The 22,807-nt window shown below is 42.5% G+C and overlaps 2 protein-coding genes across 3 annotated transcripts; one reads left to right on the top strand and one right to left on the bottom strand.

The window, feature by feature from the left end:
- Positions 1–214: 214 nt before the first annotated feature.
- Positions 215–6,387, bottom strand: LOC136421986 (alpha-2,8-sialyltransferase 8B-like). Of its 2 annotated transcripts, none has more exons than XM_066409587.1 (6): positions 6,269–6,387; positions 3,204–3,278; positions 2,227–2,470; positions 1,409–1,552; positions 823–938; positions 215–562 (listed from the first exon to the last, which is right to left on the bottom strand). In XM_066409587.1, exons 1-6 carry the CDS (start codon positions 6,379–6,381, stop codon positions 292–294), a joined length of 963 nt encoding a protein of 320 aa, XP_066265684.1. In that variant the 5' UTR covers positions 6,382–6,387; the 3' UTR covers positions 215–291. The 2 variants fall into 2 exon arrangements, with proteins under 2 accessions (XP_066265684.1, XP_066265683.1); XM_066409586.1 differs by lacking the exon at positions 6,269–6,387 and adding an exon at positions 5,413–5,635.
- Positions 6,388–11,152: 4,765 nt separating this feature from the next.
- On the top strand, positions 11,153–15,063 carry LOC136421865 (uncharacterized protein C11orf96 homolog). Its single transcript, XM_066409432.1, has one exon. It carries the CDS (start codon positions 11,448–11,450, stop codon positions 11,904–11,906), a length of 459 nt encoding a protein of 152 aa, XP_066265529.1. The 5' UTR covers positions 11,153–11,447; the 3' UTR covers positions 11,907–15,063.
- Positions 15,064–22,807: the final 7,744 nt, after the last annotated feature.

The following is a 22,807-nucleotide window of genomic DNA, read 5'->3' as shown; positions in this document are numbered from 1 at the left end:
GTGTGTGTATGTCCGCGTGTGTGTGTGTGCATGCATGTATGTATGTATGAATGTATGTATGTGAGTGTATGTGTATGTGTATGTGTGTGTGTGTGTGTGTATGTGTGTGTGTGTGTGTGTGTGTGTGTGCGTGTGTGAGTGTGTGTGTGTGTGTGCGAATGGCGCGCGCGTGTGTGTGTGTGTGTGTGTGTGCGTGCGCGTGTGTGTGTGTGTTTGACTGTTTGACTATGTATGCATACTTATAATGACACTTTGCCCGCATCACGCAGTTGCAAAAGAAGCAACGTTCATTTATCTACAAGCGTCTGTAACCAGCCTGGCCGCACCAAGCTTGTTCAGCCATACGAGGAAGTCAAACTCTGCACAGTAATCGTGGTCGACCACGCGGGAAGCCGAGTAGTTGTCATAGTAACGGTAGAACAGCGTTCTGTTGCGCGCGTCCGTGGCGAAGGGGTAGAAGCCGTACAGGGTGATGACGTCACAGAACGTCGTTCCCAGGGTGTATGCAGTGAGTCCGGCAGTCGGGTTGTAGAGCTCTGGTATTAATTTTTCACCCAGCACTCTGTGAGAAGAATAGACATTAAAAGTGACACACTTCGTCTTCAATTCCTTATGATAAAAAGAAATCAAACCCAAACAATGTGTAACTTTCTACAAAATACTGTGCCACACAAACACACGCACATTCGCATAAAACACACGCATAAACATACACATACAGACGCACATTCGCACGCATACAAAAATACGCATACACACAGAGAGAAACACTAAAACACACATGGAAACACACACAGGCGCACGTCACTAGCATGTAATTACCTGGTAACCGCCTTCTGTGTGTCATCCAGAGAGTACGTCACTGCAATGTCGAAGTCGTTGTCTTCCGCCACCGTGCCCAAAGCTTGCAGCACGTCTTTGATTTCGGTTGTCATTACCTTTTATTAAAATTCCAACATCAAAAACAACACATAGTGATGCCGCACTCAAGCAAACACGCTTATTTAAGCGGCATCACTAAACACAGATACAAAACATCTGGCGAAGTATGGTACGGGAACAATACAGGAAACCTAGGTGTAAAAGAAACAGTAGTATATATGTATATATGTACATATGTATAACAACAAAAACTTTTGCTTTATTATGGAAACGCTTAGTATCTGATATATACAATTGAGTTACGGATAAGATTTGCGCGTTGAAATTTGAAGATAACAAAAGAGATCCATTAAATAAAAGATGTACAAAAGCATTTATCAGATAAAGTATTGATTTCCAACATAGGTATATTCAAATCAACAAGTCTGCCAAAGAGGCATAAGCGATGATGAATATAGTTGATGAATATAGTTAGGGCAGTGCAACAACAAAGGAGAAATGCTTTCGCATCGGCACCCGTTATTACCTTGACGTAGCTGATGACGCCATGTTTAAGAGACGACATCCACTGCAAAACGCTTTCTCTGCCGTCTTCGTCCGACAGCTTCTCCAGGAGGTCCTTGGCCAGGGAGACATTGACGAACGTCAGGTTCGTCTTTTGCCCGACGTCCTGCAAAATAAGGGCTTTATTCAGATAGAGTCCATTTCAAGTCACCGCAAGGGTTGCTATTGTCATAATTTAGAAATATTTTCAATTCATTGTAATTATTTGTGTAAGAGATTTGATACTTTTGAAACATTTCGAATGTCATTTCAACTTTAGAAATATTTCAACTTCAGAAATATTTCTAAAGTTTTCTTAAATATTCATGATGTAGAATATGATATTTACAATATTCATGATGTAGAATATGGTATGTACAATAGTTTCTAAATAATGCTAACAACATTCTAACATTATTTACACTTTTTTTACAATTTCTTATCATTTTTTACCATTATCTTTCGCCCAACAGCCTGCAAAATAAGGCCTTTATTCAGAAAAACGCTACGTAAACTTTGTGCATATTTTTTGTACTATTGTTTATACACGGCCGGGCCCCGGGAGGTTTTTAACACGTACTTCAAAATCAACGCGGGACCTGTTAATAGATAGAGGTTGTGAGCTAATCCTGAGAACACCGAGAGGTACGTACCCTTCCGATGTCCGGGAGTCCACCGGGACAAACCGGTGCAAATGTGACAAGAGCATAAACCGACGTTACCGAGGGTATCCTCAAGATCTTAAAACATTCCTCATTTCTGTCCATTTTTTAAAGGAAATACGGCGTAAGTTGGTTTCACCTGTTCAAAGTTTCGGGTGGGCGCCATGTTCAGCCTGATGACGTAATCGTTGAGGTCGATCTCGTTCCCACAGCTGCTGTTGGCCAGAATCCCGCCGCTCCCGACGATTGCGCATGTGCGGTGATGACGTAACGGCGTTCTCGTCGAACACTTTCGATGATTTCTGCATCTTGATTCGTGCTCCATTAAGTCGGAGAAGTGAACGAAGTTTCTTGACGGGTTGAAATGCTGTATGGTCAGCTTTCTGTGAAGAAATATCAAATACCACGGCTTTAAATTCACCCAACCAAAAAAAATTAGGTGCACAAAAAGAATTCTGGGTGCACCACATGAAATAAGGTTGAATGTCAGGAAAACATAATTGCAAAGTTTACAAAAATTACGCCAAAAATAACTAATCAAGCAACTGGATAAAATTTTGAATTTTATCTTGTTGACTGTTTTAAAATTTTATCCAGTTGCTTGAGTAATTATTTTTGGCTTATCTTACTACCTGGATGTCTAACTTTCATCAATTTACAAAAATTAATGACTTTGATTTGTAATTCTATAGCTATCTTCAAAATTTCAAGTAATACATCAAATGAAGTACAACAAAAGGTTGTATTGCTTCTTCCGGTACTTACATTTCCTGTATATCAGTACACTATAGCATGCAAAAAATATCTAGGTGCACTGGTGCACCCACAGTAAAAAAAATTAGGTGCACAGCTCCAATTTTGGGTGCACAAAGGTGCGCATGCACCTAGTATTTCGAGCCTAATCTCCAAGCAGATCTATGGGTTGCGAAGACTGTATCAAACTTGCAGAAGAAGTACGTTTTGCAACCCTATGAGACTTGGGTTGGCTATAAAAACTCATTCTGCCAGTTGGATACGGTCTTTGCCAACCCGTAGGCCTGCTCGGAGGCTATTTCGAGCCCTGAATACAATATACATTTTTGTAGAGGCTATGATGACATTAGAATTAAGCCTCACCTGATCATATCTTTAGCGTCGACGTTGAACTTGGTCTTGTGAATGACCCTGTGCTCGCACGAGATCAGCCTCCTCCTGTTCAAAGCCACACAGAATAAAATCATGAGCGAGAAAATGCAGGGTATTTCCCTCCCATTGATAAAAGAAGCAAGAAACGGCGTTGTTGTTTGTGTGCAATATGAAGTCCCTACCATTTACCACAAAATAATCTTCTACAAAACTAGCTAGAAAGAATTTGTGATTTTGCAAGATCAAGAGAGAGTTGAAGGATAGTATGGTAAGTAGATATGATGCCTAATGCTTAGGTGATCTAATAGTACCTTAGTTGTAGTGCTTACACAAGATGTTGCAGAAATTGAGATAGCTTACTCCCCAGCTTACTGAAAGGCGACCATCTTAGAGCGTGACCTCTGACCTATGGGTCCAGATAGAGATGCACACTGTCCAGACAGCTGAAATCAGGAGAAGCCAGGATGATGCACAGCGCAGAAGAAAAGCGGATCTGCAGAAAAGAGCTTTGTAGCAGAACTGAATCAGCTTTAATACAGAATGATGTGATTTTTGTGGCAGAGACTGTCATTCTCGTATATATATATGTTTTAGTCGATGCTGTAGGGCTGCTGTTAATTAGGATTTTACCATGGTCAATGCTGACCGACGGAGGCCATATATATATATAACTCGGCCGGGATCGAACTCACGACCTACCGTTTGAAATTTGTTTAAAATGACTCAGTATTGGCTTTTCTTTCACCCCCCCCCCCAACAGCAATTGATAAGCTGTTGCCTTCCGTCCAACTCACCCTCAGCTGGGATTGCTATTGACCCAGTTTTTCCTTTTAAAAATTCAACTATACGCCAAATACCCATGAATAGCCTTGAGGCCCAGAAATGGTAGCCTGACCTGGCAGGGTAGCCTGTCTTTTCCGCGAACCCATAGTAGGGGGAGGGGAGGTACTATTTCGCAAAAGTGCAGTTTTTGCTGAAATACGCACCTAGAAATATGGAGACGGTCTATCTGAATATGAGAATGTACACATTTGGTAACTTTTTCAATATCAACCCCCTAGCCTGTACATACTAGAACCCCCCGAAGTTTGTACCATAACTATGTACTAAACTACTATATATGGTATAAGTGTATGCTAGCAAACATATTTGCATGTAGTACAGACGGATACATTGTAGTCATGCCCTTTATCACGTTAATCTATGTTTGGGTAGAACACTTGAACGTTGAACGAGATAGACTCGAGACGGAGTGGACGATAACTGGTAACCTTAGCACAATTCATGGACCTTAAATACTGTTGTTCAATAAATGTAATGACATTAACATCTATTTAGCAAGTAGTTATATTTGCAAATATCGGAAAAGACAGTTGTCCCGTAACCTAAAGGTCCCGCGAAACCCCTATATGGTGCGTATTTGGGGTTGGAAACAATGGCGAAACTATGAAAAACCCAGCGGAAAATAGGTCAACTTTGACCTCTGATGAACTGTAGGAGATTGATTAACTTGTCACGATAACGGAGACACGTTTATATGCTTGATCTTACATATGCTGACTGTACTTTTGACTTTTTCCGTGACCATGTCTTGGTACTCAAAACGGCGCGTATCTTTTTTTTCTTCTTTTTTTTTTTGGTGCTGCCCGGTGGCCATCTTGACGTTGCCACTAGCACACCGCTCTCCTACCTCTGATTACTGGTACTACTCTCGTTCCAAAAAAAACTATTCCCATTTTAATAATAATTAAAAAAAACGGTGAATGGTTGTAAATGTTAAACATTAATTTTGATATTGTGTGAAAATTGTTATTGTTGAGTTAAACGGTAACTAAAAGTTAGATCTTGGCCTCCGTAGGTGAACATTGACCTTGGTAAAATTGCACTTGGTAAAATCCTTAACCAGCCCTACAGCATCGGCTACATATATATATATATATAGCTTAGTAACACAGACAGCCTAAGTTGAACTTCAAACATACTTTAAGCACGTCTTCATTCGCAAGGGTTACTGGGACGACATACTAGTACCGTTACATGTACATCTTTGGATCGGAGGCCACTACTAGTATTTAGTATTTACCTGGCAGCGACCAAAGCTCAAACGAACTGTAACGGAAGTCTCAGTACCTTTCCAATTTTGACCGTCACCCTTGTCCCTGAAAGTTAGCCAAAACTAAAACAAGGATTTCTTACTCACCACCGTATTAACCTAAGGTAGTCCCAGTGATTCAAGTGGAGCAAAACTAAAACCGTCGCTGTTGCCAGGAAGCAAAGTGTCACAAACGCATAGAAAATGCAGCGTTTCCTCATGAGAGCCATTTTGAGGCTGTAATAGGGTCTTTGCAACACACATGAGATATACTTTTTTGGAACTAGCCTCTATACCAGGCACCAAACGTGGCTGGAAACAGTGGAAATTGCCCAAATAGATATTTTAGACAGATGACACACCAGAGGAACTGACGGACCTATAGAGCTAGTTTGCAACGCCAGGACTGTTTTAGTGTTTATGAGAGCCGGCAAACAAGAAATCTTTCTTAGCGATTTAATACATAGCTTAGTCTCGTGCACATTCTTTACATGCGCTTCAGCTTTGTGCTAGTTTTGTAAAAAAAGTTCTATGTTTTATTAATAAAAATTAACCGTTACAAGAACCTTTTATCAATCTACATCATTTAGTATACATACATGCTGACGATTGATAAAAGTTGAGTTGTATACATGGCCTCCGTAGGTCGATATTGACCGTGGTAAAATCCTTAACCAGCCCTATAGCATCGGCTATACATCGGCTATATATATATATATATATATATATAGCTTAGTAACACAGACAGCCTAAGTTGAACTTCAAACATACTTTAAGCACGTCTTCATTCGCAAGGGTTACCGGAAATATCTTTGGAGGCCACTACTAGTATTTAGTATTTACCTGGCAGCTACCAAAGTTCAAACGAACTGTAAAGGAAGTCTTCCCTTTCCAATTTTGACCGTCACCGTTTCTCCCTGGTCCCTGAAAGTTAGCCAAAACAAAAACAAGGATTTCTACCCACCACCGTATTAACCTCAGGTAGTCCCAGTGATTCAAGTGGAGCAAAACTAAAACCGTCGCTGTTGCCAGGAAGCAAAGTGTCACGAACGCATAGAAAATGCAGCGTTTCCTCATGAGAGCCATTTTGCGGCTGCATTAGGGTCTTACAACACACATGAGATATACTATATACTTTTTTTGGAACTAGCCTCTATACCAGACAGCAAACGTGGCCGGAAACAGTAGAAATCGGCCAAATACTGTACATGACTTTAATTTCGCGGGGATTTGATTTTGCGGTAGGGAGAAAATTGCGTGTTCGCGTTAGTTTTAAGTTCGCGTTTGAAACATTACAACCTCCGGGATCTACCACTCAAAACTCATGACCATATCATAAGCCGGGTCATACCAAAGACTTTAAAAATGGTAACGTGGGGTCCCATAACTTCAAACGTAAATTTACGAGTTCGACATCGCATTGCACCAGTGTCGTAGCCTCCGATGCAGACTCAACCCGGCTGTTTTCTTTTTCAAGTTATTGTTTTCATACTATTATTTTTTTTTTCTTATTGCTGGCCCGGCCAGCAATAAGAAAAAAATATAATAGTATAAAAACATTAACTTGAAAAAGAAAACAGCCGGGTTGAGTCTGCATCGGAGGCTACCAGTGTCGGTTGTCTGAAAAGTGTTGCGTTTTGACGAATGATAAATTAGAATGGCGGTGTTTAAGGATTTTCCGTTGTCGAGTTAATTTTACACCGTCCATGCACGATTCACACTATATAATCTCAGTCGGTAAAACCAGAAAAATGTTGTTATGAATATAGCGTTCCACATCGTTCCATTCTAATCAGGGTACCGTAACTTCGACATACAAATACCTTTGTCTCTCCTTAATTTGTCGGCACGATTTTCAGTAAACAGACAGAATAATTTGTGTCAATTAACTTCAGCTTCCCTGTGGTAATTTTTTTTTTTTCACCGTGCGTAAGTTGCCACCGATGCGGGGCGCGCTGTGACTTAGCGACTGTTTACGCCGCTTGTTGCGTTCCAAGCCATGTCAACGTTGACGATCCGTTCTTTGGTATGGTAATGAGAGTAGATACTTCATTTCATACAAATGGTCCCGTAACATGAACTCACAAATGCCACAAATGTGCCACAAGTACGTCGCAAACTGCCGGGGAAGAATTGTTACACCGGAAACTGAAATTGTGACATTTGCACTCGGCACGGCACCGCAAGTGACCAGAAAGTACGCGGCAAATCTCCCTTGTTTTTTCAGTCAATTCGGTCCAAAGTGACGACTTATTTTAAACAACAGCATCAGTTATTTTTAGATCTCTCTATTCATGGTTTTCTAGATTTTTGTTTTGAGCAAGCAATGAGAAATCGCCATTTACATTCAATGAACTTCGTGTTTATGCATTCAGAGATCACCGACCCGTGCCGCCCACATCAAAGCAAAGCGGCCTGTCAATTTCAATCAACATGCAGGGTTAGGTTACATGTTTGCAACATCAATGCGTTTGCTGGTGGAACCATGTGCAAGCCTGCCGACGGGAACTTATCAAATGCAAGTTTATCTGACGTGTTTCAAACTAGATTAATAAGATTTGCGGTTTTGGAGCCTCACTAGCTCGTACGTGATTTAGAGAGGGGGACCGTGAAACGTCAACACTGTAGCATCACATTCGAATCGTGGTTAACGGAATGGCCGTGACGTAAAGGGGAAGGGCGTTCGAAGCCGCGGTTATTTTGTTATTTAAGACAAGTTTAATCGCGACATAAACTAACAAACACCTACGTTTTTTGTGTGTTTTGTATAGCTTTATGCCTCATGTGTAAAACAATAAAGTTTGCGTGCCGATTGTTGACTGTTCTTTATGTAAGAGTTGCCATTACGCAATGAACTTGCGTCGAACGTAGCCATTGTTTGTAGCCAAATTTTCCTGGTGGCGCAAACATCAGTTAACTGTACACAAATCCGTATTTCATTCAGACGACAGCTATATGCATGAACTTGGGTTCTCTGCGTTTTTATTCAGCACAGTGGATAGAAACAGACATGTCTCTCTTCTGCATAATAAGACAAAGTAAAACTAGTTCGAAGTTATGGTACTGTCGAAGTTATGGGACCCCACGTTACCACTCAAAACTCATGACCATATCATAAGCCGAGTCATGCCAAAGACTTTAAAAATGGTACATACTGCTTTCTCTGCTTAGCATTCACCATCTGAAAAAGAGTATGGTAGTTAAAAACACACATCACTACCAGCGGAATGGCCCCCTGCTGTAGAAACTTGCACAAATGTGTGGCCCAAGGGTTATGAAAATTGAGATGGGCGCTACCCCTAGTCGTCTTATCAAGATGCCTTGGTCACTTTAACTCAACTATTTGTTAGCAACCAAATGAGTCTGGGGAGAGACCAAGTCAAGAGTGCTGCAGTACATGTAACATCCGCAAGAGGCAATTCTAAAACGTGCCTCTTAAAATAGAAAAGTTGGACCGACTCTCTCTGTGCTACTCTCGACTTTAGCCACTACCAAGTCCCGCGGATGGCTGAAAAAACAGTAGAAATTGGCCAAATAGAGTGAATAGTATGCTAAGGGGGTCGGCTACGGAAAGCGAGGGTCCATTGGGTTGCCTATTCTTCCTCTCTCCGACGAAAAAATCTTCATTGCTTGATTCCTATACCATAGCCCATACACAAAGGCTGTCTTGTCCACCTTTACGTAATCGTCGGTACAACAAAGGAATTATGCCGACAAGAGTTCAAAGTCGAGTAAGGAACTTGGATGATGGTATATTGTGTGGACGGCGCATGTAAAAGTCACTTTTCTTGACGCTGTGCATTGATTTTCATTTGTTCATCTCTTCTGATATCTAATGTAATACTTGCCTTTCTCATTTTTACGTGAAAACATATGCTGACGTAACTAAAATAATCAAAACCGTGACGTCACTGTCGGCACATTCAATTGATTTTCACAAGACATTACAACGCTATGATTCATTTTGAGTGATACATGAATAACGTTACTTTTCTTTGTATGGCGCGATGCATGCAACAAAACGTTCATTGCTCATTTCCAATACCATATAAAGGCTGTTTTGTTCACCTTTACGTAACCGTCGGCGCAACAAAGGAATTATGCTGACAAGAGTTCAAAGTCGAGTAAAGAACTTGGATGATGGGATAATGTGTGGACGGTGCATGGAAAAGTCACTTTTCTTGACGCTGTGGATGAATTTTTATTTTTTCATATTTTTTAAATATCTTAAGTAAAGCCTGCCTTTATCATTTTACGTGAAAACGTTTGCTGACGTAACTAAATTATAATTAAAACCGTGACGTCACTGTCGGCACATTTAATTGATTTCCACAAGACGTTACAATGCTATGATTCATTTTGAGTGGTACATGAATAACGTCACCTTTCTTTGTATGGCGCGATGAAACAAAATGTTCATTGCACGTTTCCGATACCATATAAAGGCTGTTTTGTTCACCTTTACGTAACCGTCGATACATCAAAAGAATTATGCCGACAAGAGTTCAAAGTCGAGTAAAGAACTTGGATAAAGGAATAATGCGTGGGCGGTGCATGAAAAAGTCACTTTTCTTAACACTGTGAAATGACCTTCGTTTTTCAAGGTTGTTTTAATACCTTATGTAAAGCTTGCTTTTCTCACAAATACGTGAAATCATATACTTTCGTATCACAACGTTATCATATAATTCATCAAACAGACGTCAATCTATCCTAACGGCTGTTTTTAGCGAAGCCTGAGGGGCAAGCTTAATAGTATATTTTACGCCCGATTTGCAAGAATTCCCAGAATTCCACAGGAATTTCAGGAATCCGTCCGGCCAACTCTGTGGATGCCCTCCTGTCACTTGATACATCATTAGCACGTCTGGCATCCAGGCACTCAGCTGTCGATGACAGATGACCTACTTTTACGTGGTGTCTGATTTCGTACTGTCCGGAGTGTGTCAGGGAGTTCACCGAATCTAGTATTCTAGCTTTGAAAATGGTTTGCACATCCCAGTTGATCTAGTGTCACAAGAACGTGCTGAACATCATGCCTCCCACCAAAAAACCTCTGTGAAAACCAAAACTTGAGGAGATTCAAAGTTTTAAACGGAACGATAAATAACTTGGGTTACCGCTTGGGCAGTCTACACTGAACGCCTGACGGGGAGGCGTGCGGTGTCGGAAAGACAACTGTTACAGTAGCTCCTCGAAAACACATCCTACAGAGCTAGAATAACAACCAAAACGATCATAGGAGCCCCAGCAAATCGATTTTCTAAACTTCCGGCCTAGTTTCTCACTCCACCTATCCAACAATGCCAGAGAAAAAAGACACTACAACGGGAGTGTACTCCGGCCTTTCCACATATGCTAGGAACTCCTCGAGTTACATGGTGCCTTTCTATATCTGCTTGGCAGATGCCTTTCTGATTTCTAAGTGCGTTTTGCACAATATTATGGCAGAACTAAGATCTAGAGTGCTACGTTGGTACTTTCCTTACAGTGAAGTAAGATCTACCCAGACACCTTCGCTATGGCAATAATTTTTAATTGCCACACTTATTATCACTTCTATCAATCAGCCTACTAACCATCGTGCTTCCTGTTATTTAAAGTGGGCGTTTTCAATCGAAGACCTCAAAGATATCAAAACCAGAAATTCTGCTGCAGTACGTAAGAAAGCCGTAAGGGGCCATAATCGAATGTGCCCGTTGTTTTGCTGAAAACTACATACCAAATGTCATAAGGGTTCATCCGTAGCTTTTCTAGTTGCGCTGTCCACATACAAACATGGTCACGTCAAACAGCATCGATGAAAACATAACCTCTTTGGCGAAGGTAAGAAATCGATATGAAACCCTCGAGTTCGGGTCGGGTCAACTCAAACTCGGAGCCTTTTATGACGTTTGTGCCCAGTCTCGTGCTTCCGATGTCTAATTATACCCTCCCACTCGCAGCGTGTCCCGGTATGCTCCGTGGTATGAAACTCAATCCGTGCTGTGAGTCGCAGGGGATTCTTCAAATACAGCGCGTTTAAGGGAATGGCACTCGGGCGACTCACTGTTCGACAGGCGCGCTCACTCCGCTAAGCTGAGAGAGCACTCGAGTCAGCAGCTGTAAACAAGTTCAACACAAAAACTATCGTCTGATTCAAGATGGCGGCCGCAGCTCACGACCTTTCGTCGTCGCCGTCCCCCAACTTCCAGGACTTGTCGTGCGCTCGGTTCCAGGAGAGGCTACCGAGGTTCAGTCCGACCGAGGGGTTCCCGCTAGTGAAGCCGGCGGAGCCGGTCGCACCTGCCCCCGCCAAGCTGTCCAAGTCAGAGCGGCTGAGAAACCGACGGGCTCGGTCCGCCCGCTTCAAGACCCAGCCCATCACGTTCGACGAAATCAAGGAAACGGAAGACGAAGGGCCGGAAGCTAAGGAGGAAGAAGAGCGGGCTAGAAGGGTCTTGCAGCAGTCGGTACAGAACTTGAGAGAGAGCGCCAAAAAGCTGGACAGAAATATGAAAAAGCGGCACCTCAAGAAGAGAGAGGAACGGGCGAAAACGGAGGTGATCGTCTGCCCGAGAGAGCTTCTTGACTCCGCTAGGAACGGCCTGACGTTGGTGTAACATACTTTCCCACATTCGTCATGCGATTTAAGAAAAACGAGACTGTATTATTCAGAGACCCGTGGAAGAGTTTGACGTGTTTGGATCGAGCTGCGGGGCAGTTGTTCCATGTTTGGGAGAGAGAGCAGGAAAACAGACAGCGACAGATTCAGAGATTGTGTTCGAGCGGAGGAAAGTGGTCCCCGATGGCTCTATTAGCCTCTCACGCAGGCTTCGCGACGGGCGTTTGTGATGGATACGTGTTGTTTTCCGTGTTCTGATACACCCGATTTTTCCACAACATCGTTCGGCTATTAAACAGTAAGTACAGTCAAACCTGTAACAGTGACCACCACTACATAAAACCAGCCTGTCCATTGCGGCCGCTTTTCAGTGGTGGCCCCATAACTAAGTTAATTTTTTCATCGACCCCATCCTTCGGGAATCTTGCACAACGGCCACCTGTCTACCACGACCATTTTCCTTGAGGCCATTGAGTTGTCGCTATAGACAGGGTCGACAGTAATTAGGAATCAAAAAACGACATCCCTTGGATTAGTTTTTCCATTTACCAAAGCTTTAAGAATCATGTCTACAGAGGCCACTTCTCCACTGTTACCATTTTCTTCAATAAGTCCCTTGAGTTGTCACTATAGACAGGTTTGACTGTTATTAGGAAAAACGACGTTACTGTAATTCAGTTTATCTTCACCGGGTAGCAAAATTTCACGGTGTAAGGAAAATGGACATTTTCACTGAACTTTAACTTCAGGTGGCGGCAGGTGATTCTCAGAACGGATGTGTGAAGGAATCATAAATTATAACATGTTTTGCGCGGTGATGATAAGGTCACGACACAGGGGTGACCGTGGAAACAGTGAAAACAAAGTTACAGTTAATGAAAGAAGAACTGCAGTAATAGAGTGCCCGCCGTGGAGCCTCCTGCGAGGCTAGTTTGATTGACGGTAACCTGATCCGCTCACAGGGTGTGACCATCGTGCGGAGAACGCTACGAATTTTTGATTGACAGCGTGGCTGGACGACGAGAAGAGGACCAAATGAGACGGACGGGCCGACAGAGTAGCAGGTCACGCCACCGTTTGTTTATCGTTAAATGACCGTTAAGTTTGTGCTTTTAAATGATCCGAGAAAATTCCCCTCCCCTCACTCAATCGCTTTCCATTAGAGGGTGCGATCGCCGTCTAGTAAAAATTGGGCCATAGAGTCACTGGGAGATATCATTGAATAAGAAACTACAAATTCTTCTCATTAAGCTTCCGTTGGTTTATAGTTAAACGATCGTTAAGTTTGTGCTTTTAAATGATCCGAGAAAATTCCCCTGCCTTACTCCATCGCTTTCCATTAGAGAATGCGATCGCCGTCTAGTAAAAAGGGGGACATAGAGTCACTTGGAGATATTATCAACTAATTAAGAAACTATGAATTCTACTCAGCCACCGTTTGTTTACCGTTAAACGATCGTTAAGTTTGTGCTTTTAAATGATCCGAGAAAATTCCTCTCCCTTACTGAGTTACTCCATCGCTTTCCAGTAGAGGATGCGATCGCCGTCTAGTAAAAAGGGGGGCATAGATTTACTTGGATATATTATTCATTAAGAAACTTTAAATTCCACTCAGTAAGCTACCGTTTGTTTATAGTTAAAAAACGATCGTTAAGTTTGTGCATTCAAATGATCCGAGGAAAAATCCCCACCTCTTGAAAGTGCTATAGCAATCGATCAGCATCATTTACAATCATCAAACCGTTTCAGTTCATATTTCACTCTTTTTGACATTGATGGATTGATTATGAGTGCCGCCTCACCAAATTTGAATTCATCACACAGCAAAACTAGAGAATAACATATCATAATTCTATGTTTAATATCGTTGTAAGCTTATAAGCCTCTAGAATATTTAAATGGATTTGTTGATATGGACTGAAACATCTGCTAATGATGAACTTCATTGTTGAATTAGGTCGGTCTTTTCATATTGTCTTATTTGTTTTCTTCTATTTTGTTTTGTTTGCTGGTAGTGTTGCCTAACCACTGAAAAGCGGTACCAAAAAGAAACCTAAGCGTTAATCGTAATAGCAAGAAATGGCAATATCCAAATGCCGACAGGAGCTTGCTATGACGTCTGCAAGTACTCATAAAGTTATGACTCAAACTCTGTTTATATCTGGTCATGTCATTTTGTAGGATTGTTGTTCGGCTGCCAAATTCCTGCTCCCTTAGAAGTTCGTGGATTAATTTATTGAGAATTTACTGCCCAGACCGCCAAATATACGGGCTTCTGTCATCGCCCAGGTTATGAGTGTCTTGATAATTTTACTGCGCATCCCAGTATCATACCCACCCATGGGAAGTACCAGACCGTTCTGTATAACTCAGATGCCTGTGGGATAGATACAGACCAGCCCTCGTAGAAAATACAGCCGGTCACAAGAGATAAGGATATTTTCGAGGCAACAATTGGCAATTTTGGGTGAATACTAATGGCTACTTCTGCCAAAACGAAATATTTAACACATTTTGGAGTAAAAACAAAATTTTAGGGTCTGTATCTGACCAAGTAAAAATTGAGGATACAAAGTTAAGGTGTATTTCAATATGAGAATGCTTTATTGACCAATCACAGTTGATGATACACGAAGATAAGGGGTATTTCAAAATGCTATTCCTGTTTTGACCAATCACGATTGATGATACAAAGATACAGGTGTTAAAGACCTGTTTTCTGACCAATCACAACAAATGACAGACAGATTGCCAGTGCTATCGTAAACAATCTATACAAGTGACGTGACCATATATATAAATATACTAGCAGTTACCTTTTGTGTTGAATCTGTACATGTGTACCATGTCATGATGTAAACAACGTGCTTTACCGTTTTTGTAAAGTTACGAAGCGCCATGTGTTGTTGTTGTTTTCTGGTAAGGGAATTATATCGTTTTAGTAACGCCAGGAAAGGAGAAACCATATTAGGGATGTCATACAGAAGATCAGAATGACATCGACACAGATGGATTTAGATACAAGTAGATAAGAATCTGGAATTATTACTGGTAATTAAGCCTAATTAAGAATACGGAAACCAAAGAAACCTTTGTACATTTCAATTCCTATTGTTGAAAAGTATCAAGTATATAAAATTCTATCAAGCGTACAACGTTGATGTCTTCAATCTTAAGAAGTCTTGAGTCTTAAGCCTATTTTCTGGAACACGGTTGATCTTGTTCCTTTAGCGTTAAGACGATGTGTTGACTGTCTTAAGGCTAAGTTGTTCCTTAAGACGTTCGTGAGAAGTGTAACGCGCGTCTGTGAAACCTGGCTCAGCTCGGTCTGGACCTTGAACTTTGTTATTTGCTTGGGGCGATGTGTTACAGATGTAAACACGCAGGGCTCGATACATGCAGGGCTCGAAATACTTTTCCTGGAAACCTGCTCTAGTACAAGAGAAAAATCTAGCTGCTATTCGTGAAAAGTAGATTTTAGAAAGTATGGATGATTTAGTAATAGTAACTAGAAATAGGTATTTAAATCCTTTGAAAAATGTCAAGTGGTAATTAGTACAGGAAACACATATGTACACATGCCTTACATACTCTGTACCGGTAAAAGTACATGTGTAATGTGTAGGTAGACATCAGACATACATAAGTCCAGTTTTGCCTGCAGTAACCTGTGATGAATATACAGGTATCATTTCAAGCCCTGAAACCTGCGCATATTCTACCAGAAGAATGTACCTACCGCAAACGGATGATGTAACGAAGGTTTTGCTTTCTAAAGAACTATCCTAGGATCCTAAAACTCCTGTTGTATGTATATCATTGTCTTACTCTTAGGCTCAGGTCTTTTTAAAACGTGTGACATATGGTGTAAGACGGAGGTTAGTTGTAAAAAATTGCGCCTCTGATGTTCCAGGGTGGCCGAGGATGGAATTAAGCATTTACTTCCTTGAGAACCTGACTAAGAATCTAATCATATCATTATCTTAAGGTGCTCAGCTTAAGGTGTGACATATGGTGTAAGACGGAGGTTCGGTGTAAAAGTTTAAACCTTTGATGTTCCGTGGCGAGAGACCCCGACCGGAACTCTCGCCGCTCCCGGAGCAAACGTGCACGTCAATCAACCGGTACAGACGGCCGCTGTTGTAGGTACAAAGTCAGGGGCGACACAAATATCACCGCTGTTTGCTTAAAGACTACTGCTACTTTAATACTGGAGCAAACGTGCACGTCAATCACCGGTCCAGACGGCCATGTTGTAGGCACAGAGTCAGGGGCGACACAAATATCGCCACTGTTTGCTTAAAGACTACTGCTACTTTAATACTGGAGCAAACGTGCACATAATTCATTCATCATCCGGTACAGACAGCCGCGCGTGTGTGCAGGGCGCTTTGATAGGGGGAAAGTAATGTTTTGGTCACATTTCCAATCCGGGGCCCGGTCGGGCAGCCTGTTGGAACGAAAAGTGTGATATAAAAGACAACTTAAGACACAAAACCTACAAAAATTATTCCTAACCATTTATTGTGTATTTTCTTGATATGCATTTTATATTTTTCGTTTTTGGAAACAACCCGGCCGGGCCCCGGATTGGAAATGGGACCGAAGCATAAGTCTTGGTATTGTGAGTCGTGGGTGCGTCGTAAAATCTTGAACTGTACAGGGCTAGGTGAAAATACACTATGGGTTGTATGCTTGACTAAGGGGAATATATCAATGTCATACTTACAACAAGTACAAGGCAAACGTGCAAATCAATCATCCGGTCCAGACGGCCGCGCGTGTGTGCAGGGCGCTCTTGTAGGCGCAAAGTCAGGGGCGACACAAATATTGCTACTGTTTGCTTAGAAACTAGTGCTACTTACTGGCTTTAATCTGCTGCAAGGACTACGTTTTTGCCACATAACAGCTAAAAGAGAGAGCCACGACTGTCGGAGGAAGAATTTTACAACCGTACGCCTGTCTTAGGGCAAATGTGTTGATGAATAAGAACAAAGCAACAGTTAAGGGCGATGCAAACATTGCCACTGTTTACTTAAAAACTAGTGCTACTTACTGGCTTCGTTATTGTCAAGTCGTTACGTAACGCGGTCACGTTCGTCGTAGCTTTTTTAGCAGTATGTTCAGCAAGGCAACGACAGAGTTGAACCGACTGTCATAAGACAGCTAAATATATTGTACGACATTTACACAAATGCCCCAAGAATTTGCTGTCGTAAAACCGTCGTAAGATGATTGTGACTAGGAACAAACTGCGTTTGTGTAAAGCGCTGTTTGAGGTTCGCAAAGTCAGGGGCGACACAAATATTGCCACTGTTTACTTAAAAACTAGTGCTACTTACTGGCTGTGATCTGCGGTAAGGGCCGGTCAACTCTCGGGCTAGAGCTCCCCCGGTGCGCAAATTTGTATCAGCGGGCTTGGAGCTTTCGGCCGCCGAAGGAACCGTCTAAAAGGAACCGTCTAGAAGGAACCGGCTAGAAGGAACCGGCTAGAAGGAACCGGCTAGAAGGAACCGGCTAGAAGGAACCGGCTAGAAGGAACCGGCTAGAAGGAACCGGCTGAGAAAGAAACGGCTGAGAAAGAAACGGCTAGAAGGAACCGGCTAGAAGGAACCGACTAGAAAGAATCGGTTAGAGGGAACCGGCTGGAAGGAACCGGCTAGAAGGAACCGGCTAGAAGGAACCGGCTAGAAGGAACCGGCTAGAAGGAACCGGCTAGAAGGAACCGGCTAGAAGGAACCGGCTAGAAGGAACCGGCTAGAAGGAACCGGCTAGAAGGAACCGGCTAGAAGGAACCCGCTAGAAGGAACCGGCTAGAAGGAACCGGCTAGAAGGAACCCGCTAGAAGGAACCCGCTAGAAGGAACCGGCTAGAAGGAACCCGCTAGAAGGAACCGGCTAGAAGGAACCCGCTAGAAGGAACCGGCTAGAAGGAACCGGCTAAAAGGAACCGGCTAGAAGGAACCCGCTAGAAGGCCCGATAAACAGTCTGGTTCCCAGGGTATATTAACTTATTAAGGGTGGATGACCAGTTACTTAGTTGGTAGCTCACGTATAAGACCGATTAGCGTCTGGACGCCGTCCCAGTTCCGGGGAGTTTGTTGGTTTTACACTTTACTGTGAATACACGTGTGTGCGCCCCGTCTGCTCATGTCAGCTGAACTGGACGGTACGGGCGCCAGCGGGCGTCGCTACCTTCTACGGGCGTATGGATCGTAGAGTTCAGCAGAAAAAGGAATAATTAGCCTGGTTTTTTTGACACTTTCAAAATGTGAAAATCTAAGAGTATTTTCATCAAAAGCGGCCTTCTGCAACAGAAGCTGACTGGAGTAAGATGGGTTCTATCAGCGCTAACCGGGTTTGTCGTTAACGACTGTATACGAGTGGCCCATGGACATGAAACAGATTTTGCACTAAGTATTAATCTCCAAGCAGATGTTATGATTCGGAAAAATGGAGATATAGTTGTGTGTGTGTGTGTGTGTGTGTGTGTGTGTGTGTGTGTGTGTGTGTGTGTGTGTGTGTGTGTGTGTGTGTGTGTGTGAGAGAGTGTGTGTCTCTGTGTGTGTGTCTGTGTGTGTGTGTGTGTGTCTCTCTCTCTGTCTGGTGTGTCTGTTTGTGTTTCCGGACTACTGTAGTCAGCATAACTCAAGTTATTTATAAGTAATATATATACAAACAAATTTACAGGTCTGACATTTCCAGGTTCATCTGAACTGTCCCAGTTATCAGTATTGAATACAGTCATACTTAACGTGGGTAAGGTGGTTCCTATCAACGCAAATCGATCCTGACGTTTCTGAGGGCCCTGACACCTTCCAGATGTCGTATGTCGTGAGAACGAATCCCTGTGACGTATCGGGTGTTTGCACACACGTGACATGACGTCATGTTGTTCGCCATATTGGTTGGCTAAACCTGGACTTTGACTTTTCATCATGATGTAACTAACTACAGTCACGGAAAAACAAATGATGCGCGTGCAAATCTATACGTCTGATGGATGTGTAACAATGGGGTTCAAGCGCCTCCAACTGACCAGTCTAACTGGTCTAGACCTTTTAGCCTAGTGGTTAAGGCGTGCTGCCTGTGGACTGGCGGGCCCGGGTTCGATCCCCGAGAGCCAGGAGACTGTTTCTACTCGCCTCACCCGAAAACGATTTCCCCGACATTTCCCTGGCTTATGTTGAAAATCACGAATCAGAACCAACGTTCGCAACGTCAGCACCCCTAGAAGTCTGTAAAGAAGGCTACCTTTGGCTACCTTATCACATAAAAATCACCCACAATGTTAAACCTCTGGGTACAAGGTGGTCTCTGTCAAGGCTAACTGGTTCTGACGCTAACTGTTGGGTGCGTGGGCGGGGACATAGTACAGACGTTACACTTGGAGTTCCTGAGAACGGCGTTGTACTAGCAGAAGTGCTGGTTTGCTCATCTCCAAGCAGATATTGAAAGGCGGAATCAGCGGCATAGCGCATTGGCCTCCGCGGAACGGGAGCTTTGCTATGAGAAACGTAACGATTTTGTCTTTCTACATCTACTTGAAGATTACGGGTTTGACCTGTTTTTTATTTTATTTTTATTAACGAAAAATATGATATAAAAGACACCAAAACACAAGAAATATTACAAAAATTAATTATGAGCACCAGTTTGTGTATATTCTTGATAAATTGTTTAGTTTTCGTTCACGCAAACAGCCCGACCGGGCCCCGGTTTGGAAATTTGACCTTTGCACAAGTCAGGAAGTCGAGACTCTCAACCACGTCAAACCGTTACGCGACTCCGATGCTCGTGAGACCCGGGCTAGGGACCCTTCCCTGCTATGTGTCGAGTCAGCTGGGTACTTACCCCGCATCAGGGCACGTTCGCAACGTCTGACACTCTATGACCCTCTATCAATGTCTATAATGTCTGACACTAAGAACACGGCGTCAAACCGCGAAAAACGCTGCATGGCTGCATAAAACGCATCAAGGCTAATATACTGTAATTCACTTTATGTTCACGGTAGCAAAATTTCACGGTGTAAGAGAAATGGACGTGTCCACTGAACTTTAACTTAACGGTGGATTTTATATCATATTTTCGTTCCCGCAATCTTTCCGACCGAGCCCCACTTTGGAGAAGTGACCTAACATAACGTGACATAGTGACATATAACGCAAAGGACCGGGGCGATCTTGGTTCGGAGCCCGCGTTTGAACAATGTTTACATCTAGATTTCGACAGTGCGCAAGCCCTGTCCAAGGCTACGAAATATCAACCTGGTATCCAAAAGAGCCCCTAAGTCTAAGTCTCCAAACATATTATAGCGGTCGAGCTTAGACTTTCGTCCTATTCTCAGATCATCTCGTTTGAAACAAAAAACCAAAAAACAGCAGAAACAACATAATCATATCAATGGTCCTAAATTTCCGAGTTAGATTAAAGATGTCACAAAATTGTACCAGCAGCAATGGTACAAAACTATATCAGCAGCCCAGCACCAAATATTGTGTTCAAACGAAAACGGTCTAACAATTTCTAGTTTTCAACGTAAGGCAAGCGTCTTAAAGATGTTTATGTCTCTTATCTTGTCTTAAGACGACTGGGATCTTCGCCAGACACAGCTGTACGAAGTTCAACACTTTACGGCATCGCCTCCAGAAGGACTCGCGGTCGTTAAGAAGTCTTTAAGATAAATCCCAGTCTTTAAGTTGTAACGCCCAGTCTTGAAGCCTTCTGCCATAGCCAAACAAGGAGAGGGCTTCTCCAATCGTCTCGGAGGAATTAAAGACGTATGCTAAGTGTTTGAGGAGTTCTTAAGAAAACGAGAGGCTCATGTTGTTTGTGTAGGGTGAGTGTCGGGGCTTGAGTAAGCCCGAAGCAGCTGAAGGAGGGGTTGACACGGAAAGACCATTAATCTAGGAGCGGTGACGCATTTCAATTCAGTCCTGCGTCAAGTCCGATTATTTTCTTTTATTAGTTTATTTTTGTATAAAACTAGTCGTCCCTTTGGTAAACCAGGAAAGTGTGTCGAAGTTCTCTACAGCTTCCTGACCCGTTTATAGTTGAGACTGCACTCGTGGATAGGTAAATAAACCAGACACTGAAGAAACAAAACCGAGCACAAATGTGTGGCATTGTATTCATATTCTGCCAATGAAACGCGTGTTTTAAGTTACGTCGTATCTTACGTCAGACTCTCTTCTGTGATGTATTAAATGTACGTGAACTAAAATGTAGAGCACAGGAAGAATAGCGGAAATGTAAAGCTAATTATGCCTCTAATTATAAGTAAAGTTAAGTGTATAGATAGGTTAAGAAAGCAGGGCATTTCCTATGTAGTAATTCATACAGGTTTTATGTTGTTGTTTTTGTCCTCTCATGACCTTTATACGAGAAAGAGTGGCCCTGGTGCGATAGGTTTTCTAGTCGGCAACATTTATGCGTAATTCCTCCCTAATACAATGTGGTTGAAACTTTTGCTTACCCCCTCTTTCTATGAACGTTATTCTTGTTCTTAGACTCCAATATTCCATACATGCTGCTTTATTTCATGTTCTGTTTCTATAACCCTTTAAAGTTCAAGGTCGCTAGTTGCCCTCTATAGTGTTATAGCATTTACACCGAACCCTGAAACAAAATCCCTCTAAATCTCGCGGTACAAACTGTTTTGGTGATAAAACGAAACTGGAAGCTTCAAACCAAATAAGGAATGCTGTAGTCTAAGGCTTCAGGAAATGACTACCAGCATATAAACCCAGTATCATATACCAAGACGTTATTTTGCGTCCAGGGGCAACCAAGCCTGTTAACCTTTTAGACAATTTAGTCGTTAGGCTCACGGGAAAACTCTTATATAAAAACGCAAGGACGATTGAAGGTCATTTCAGACGAAACAAGAAGGCAGTTGATCTCGAGTTTTTATAGCCACCTAAGACGGAGAGTAATTAACTCATTAACACCTACTCGGCAAGCACGGTTTGATTAGGTAACAATTGGATGTTAATAGCCTTTATTCAAACCGACTGGAGGAAGATCTTGGGTGGCTATAAAAACTCCTTTTGCCAGTTGGATACGGTCTTAACCACCGTTAGATCTGCTTGGAGATTAGCAGGGGAGGAACAAAACGGGCGGGGACATGGTCCAGACGTTATACTTGGAGTTCCTGAGAACTAGCCTAAAAAAGGGGCGTGGCCTTATAAATCTTGATGACGTAATCATGATATCATACTAATTTGCATAAATTATCACCTTGTTATAAGGTACTACCTGAAAAAACATTAACGTTGAGGAAGGTTTATAAAGCTTAACAAAGGGTTTTCAAAACCATCCCCAAATTCCTCAGCCACCCTTCAACAATACCTTAAAAACTGTAAATGGATTTTGTTCTTCTTGCATAACCAGTAAGGCATACATGTAACACGCTAATTCTGCACAGTAGGTACAAGCTGTGGAATGGTTAGGTCACATTTCCAATCCGGGGCCCGGCCGGGTGGTCTTTGGGAACGAAAAATATAACATAAAAGACAACCAAAACACAATATACATACCAAACATTATCTAAGAGCATAACTTGTACATATCTATTGATATGCACTTTAATTTTCTGTTTCCGAAAATAGCCCGGCCAGGCCCAGGTTTGGAAATGTGACCCTAGCATAAGGCAGGGCTGTAAGGTTTGATCCACTGAGCTAGCCTCCGTTGCAGACTCTCCCTGGCTGTTTTATTTTAAGTTACCGTTTTCTTATTATATTTTGCTCTTATTGCTGGCCCAGAAGGACTTCCCGGTCAGCAATATAAAGAAGAAAATAAAATGTAGTAAGAAAACGGTAACTTAAAAGAAAACAGCCGGAGGGAGTTTGCAAAGTAGGCTACACTGAGGTAGCCTGGAGTCCAGCCTTATTAGCTT

This window comes from Branchiostoma lanceolatum, chromosome 16, assembly GCF_035083965.1.
Source record: "Branchiostoma lanceolatum isolate klBraLanc5 chromosome 16, klBraLanc5.hap2, whole genome shotgun sequence".
Lineage (NCBI taxonomy): Eukaryota > Metazoa > Chordata > Leptocardii > Amphioxiformes > Branchiostomatidae > Branchiostoma > Branchiostoma lanceolatum.
The sequence above is the reverse complement of the archived record's forward strand: the minus strand, read 5'-3'. Positions and strand labels throughout refer to the sequence as shown.

What these genes read in the sequence shown, in the direction of transcription:
- LOC136421865 (XM_066409432.1), top strand. Translation starts at nt 11,448, where the DNA reads ATGGCGGCCGCAGCTCACGACCTTTCGTCGTCGCCGTCCCCCAACTTC.
- LOC136421986 (XM_066409586.1), bottom strand. Translation starts at nt 5,534, where the DNA reads ATGGCTCTCATGAGGAAACGCTGCATTTTCTATGCGTTTGTGACACTT. An exon ending in TACCTTAGGTTAATACGGTG is followed by an intron (nt 3,279 to 5,412) that starts GTGAGTAAGAAA and finishes GGCTTTGAACAG; the next exon opens with GAGGAGGCTGATCTCGTGCG. An exon ending in GCGTCATCAGCTACGTCAAG is followed by an intron (nt 939 to 1,408) that starts GTAATAACGGGT and finishes TTTTAATAAAAG; the next exon opens with GTAATGACAACCGAAATCAA.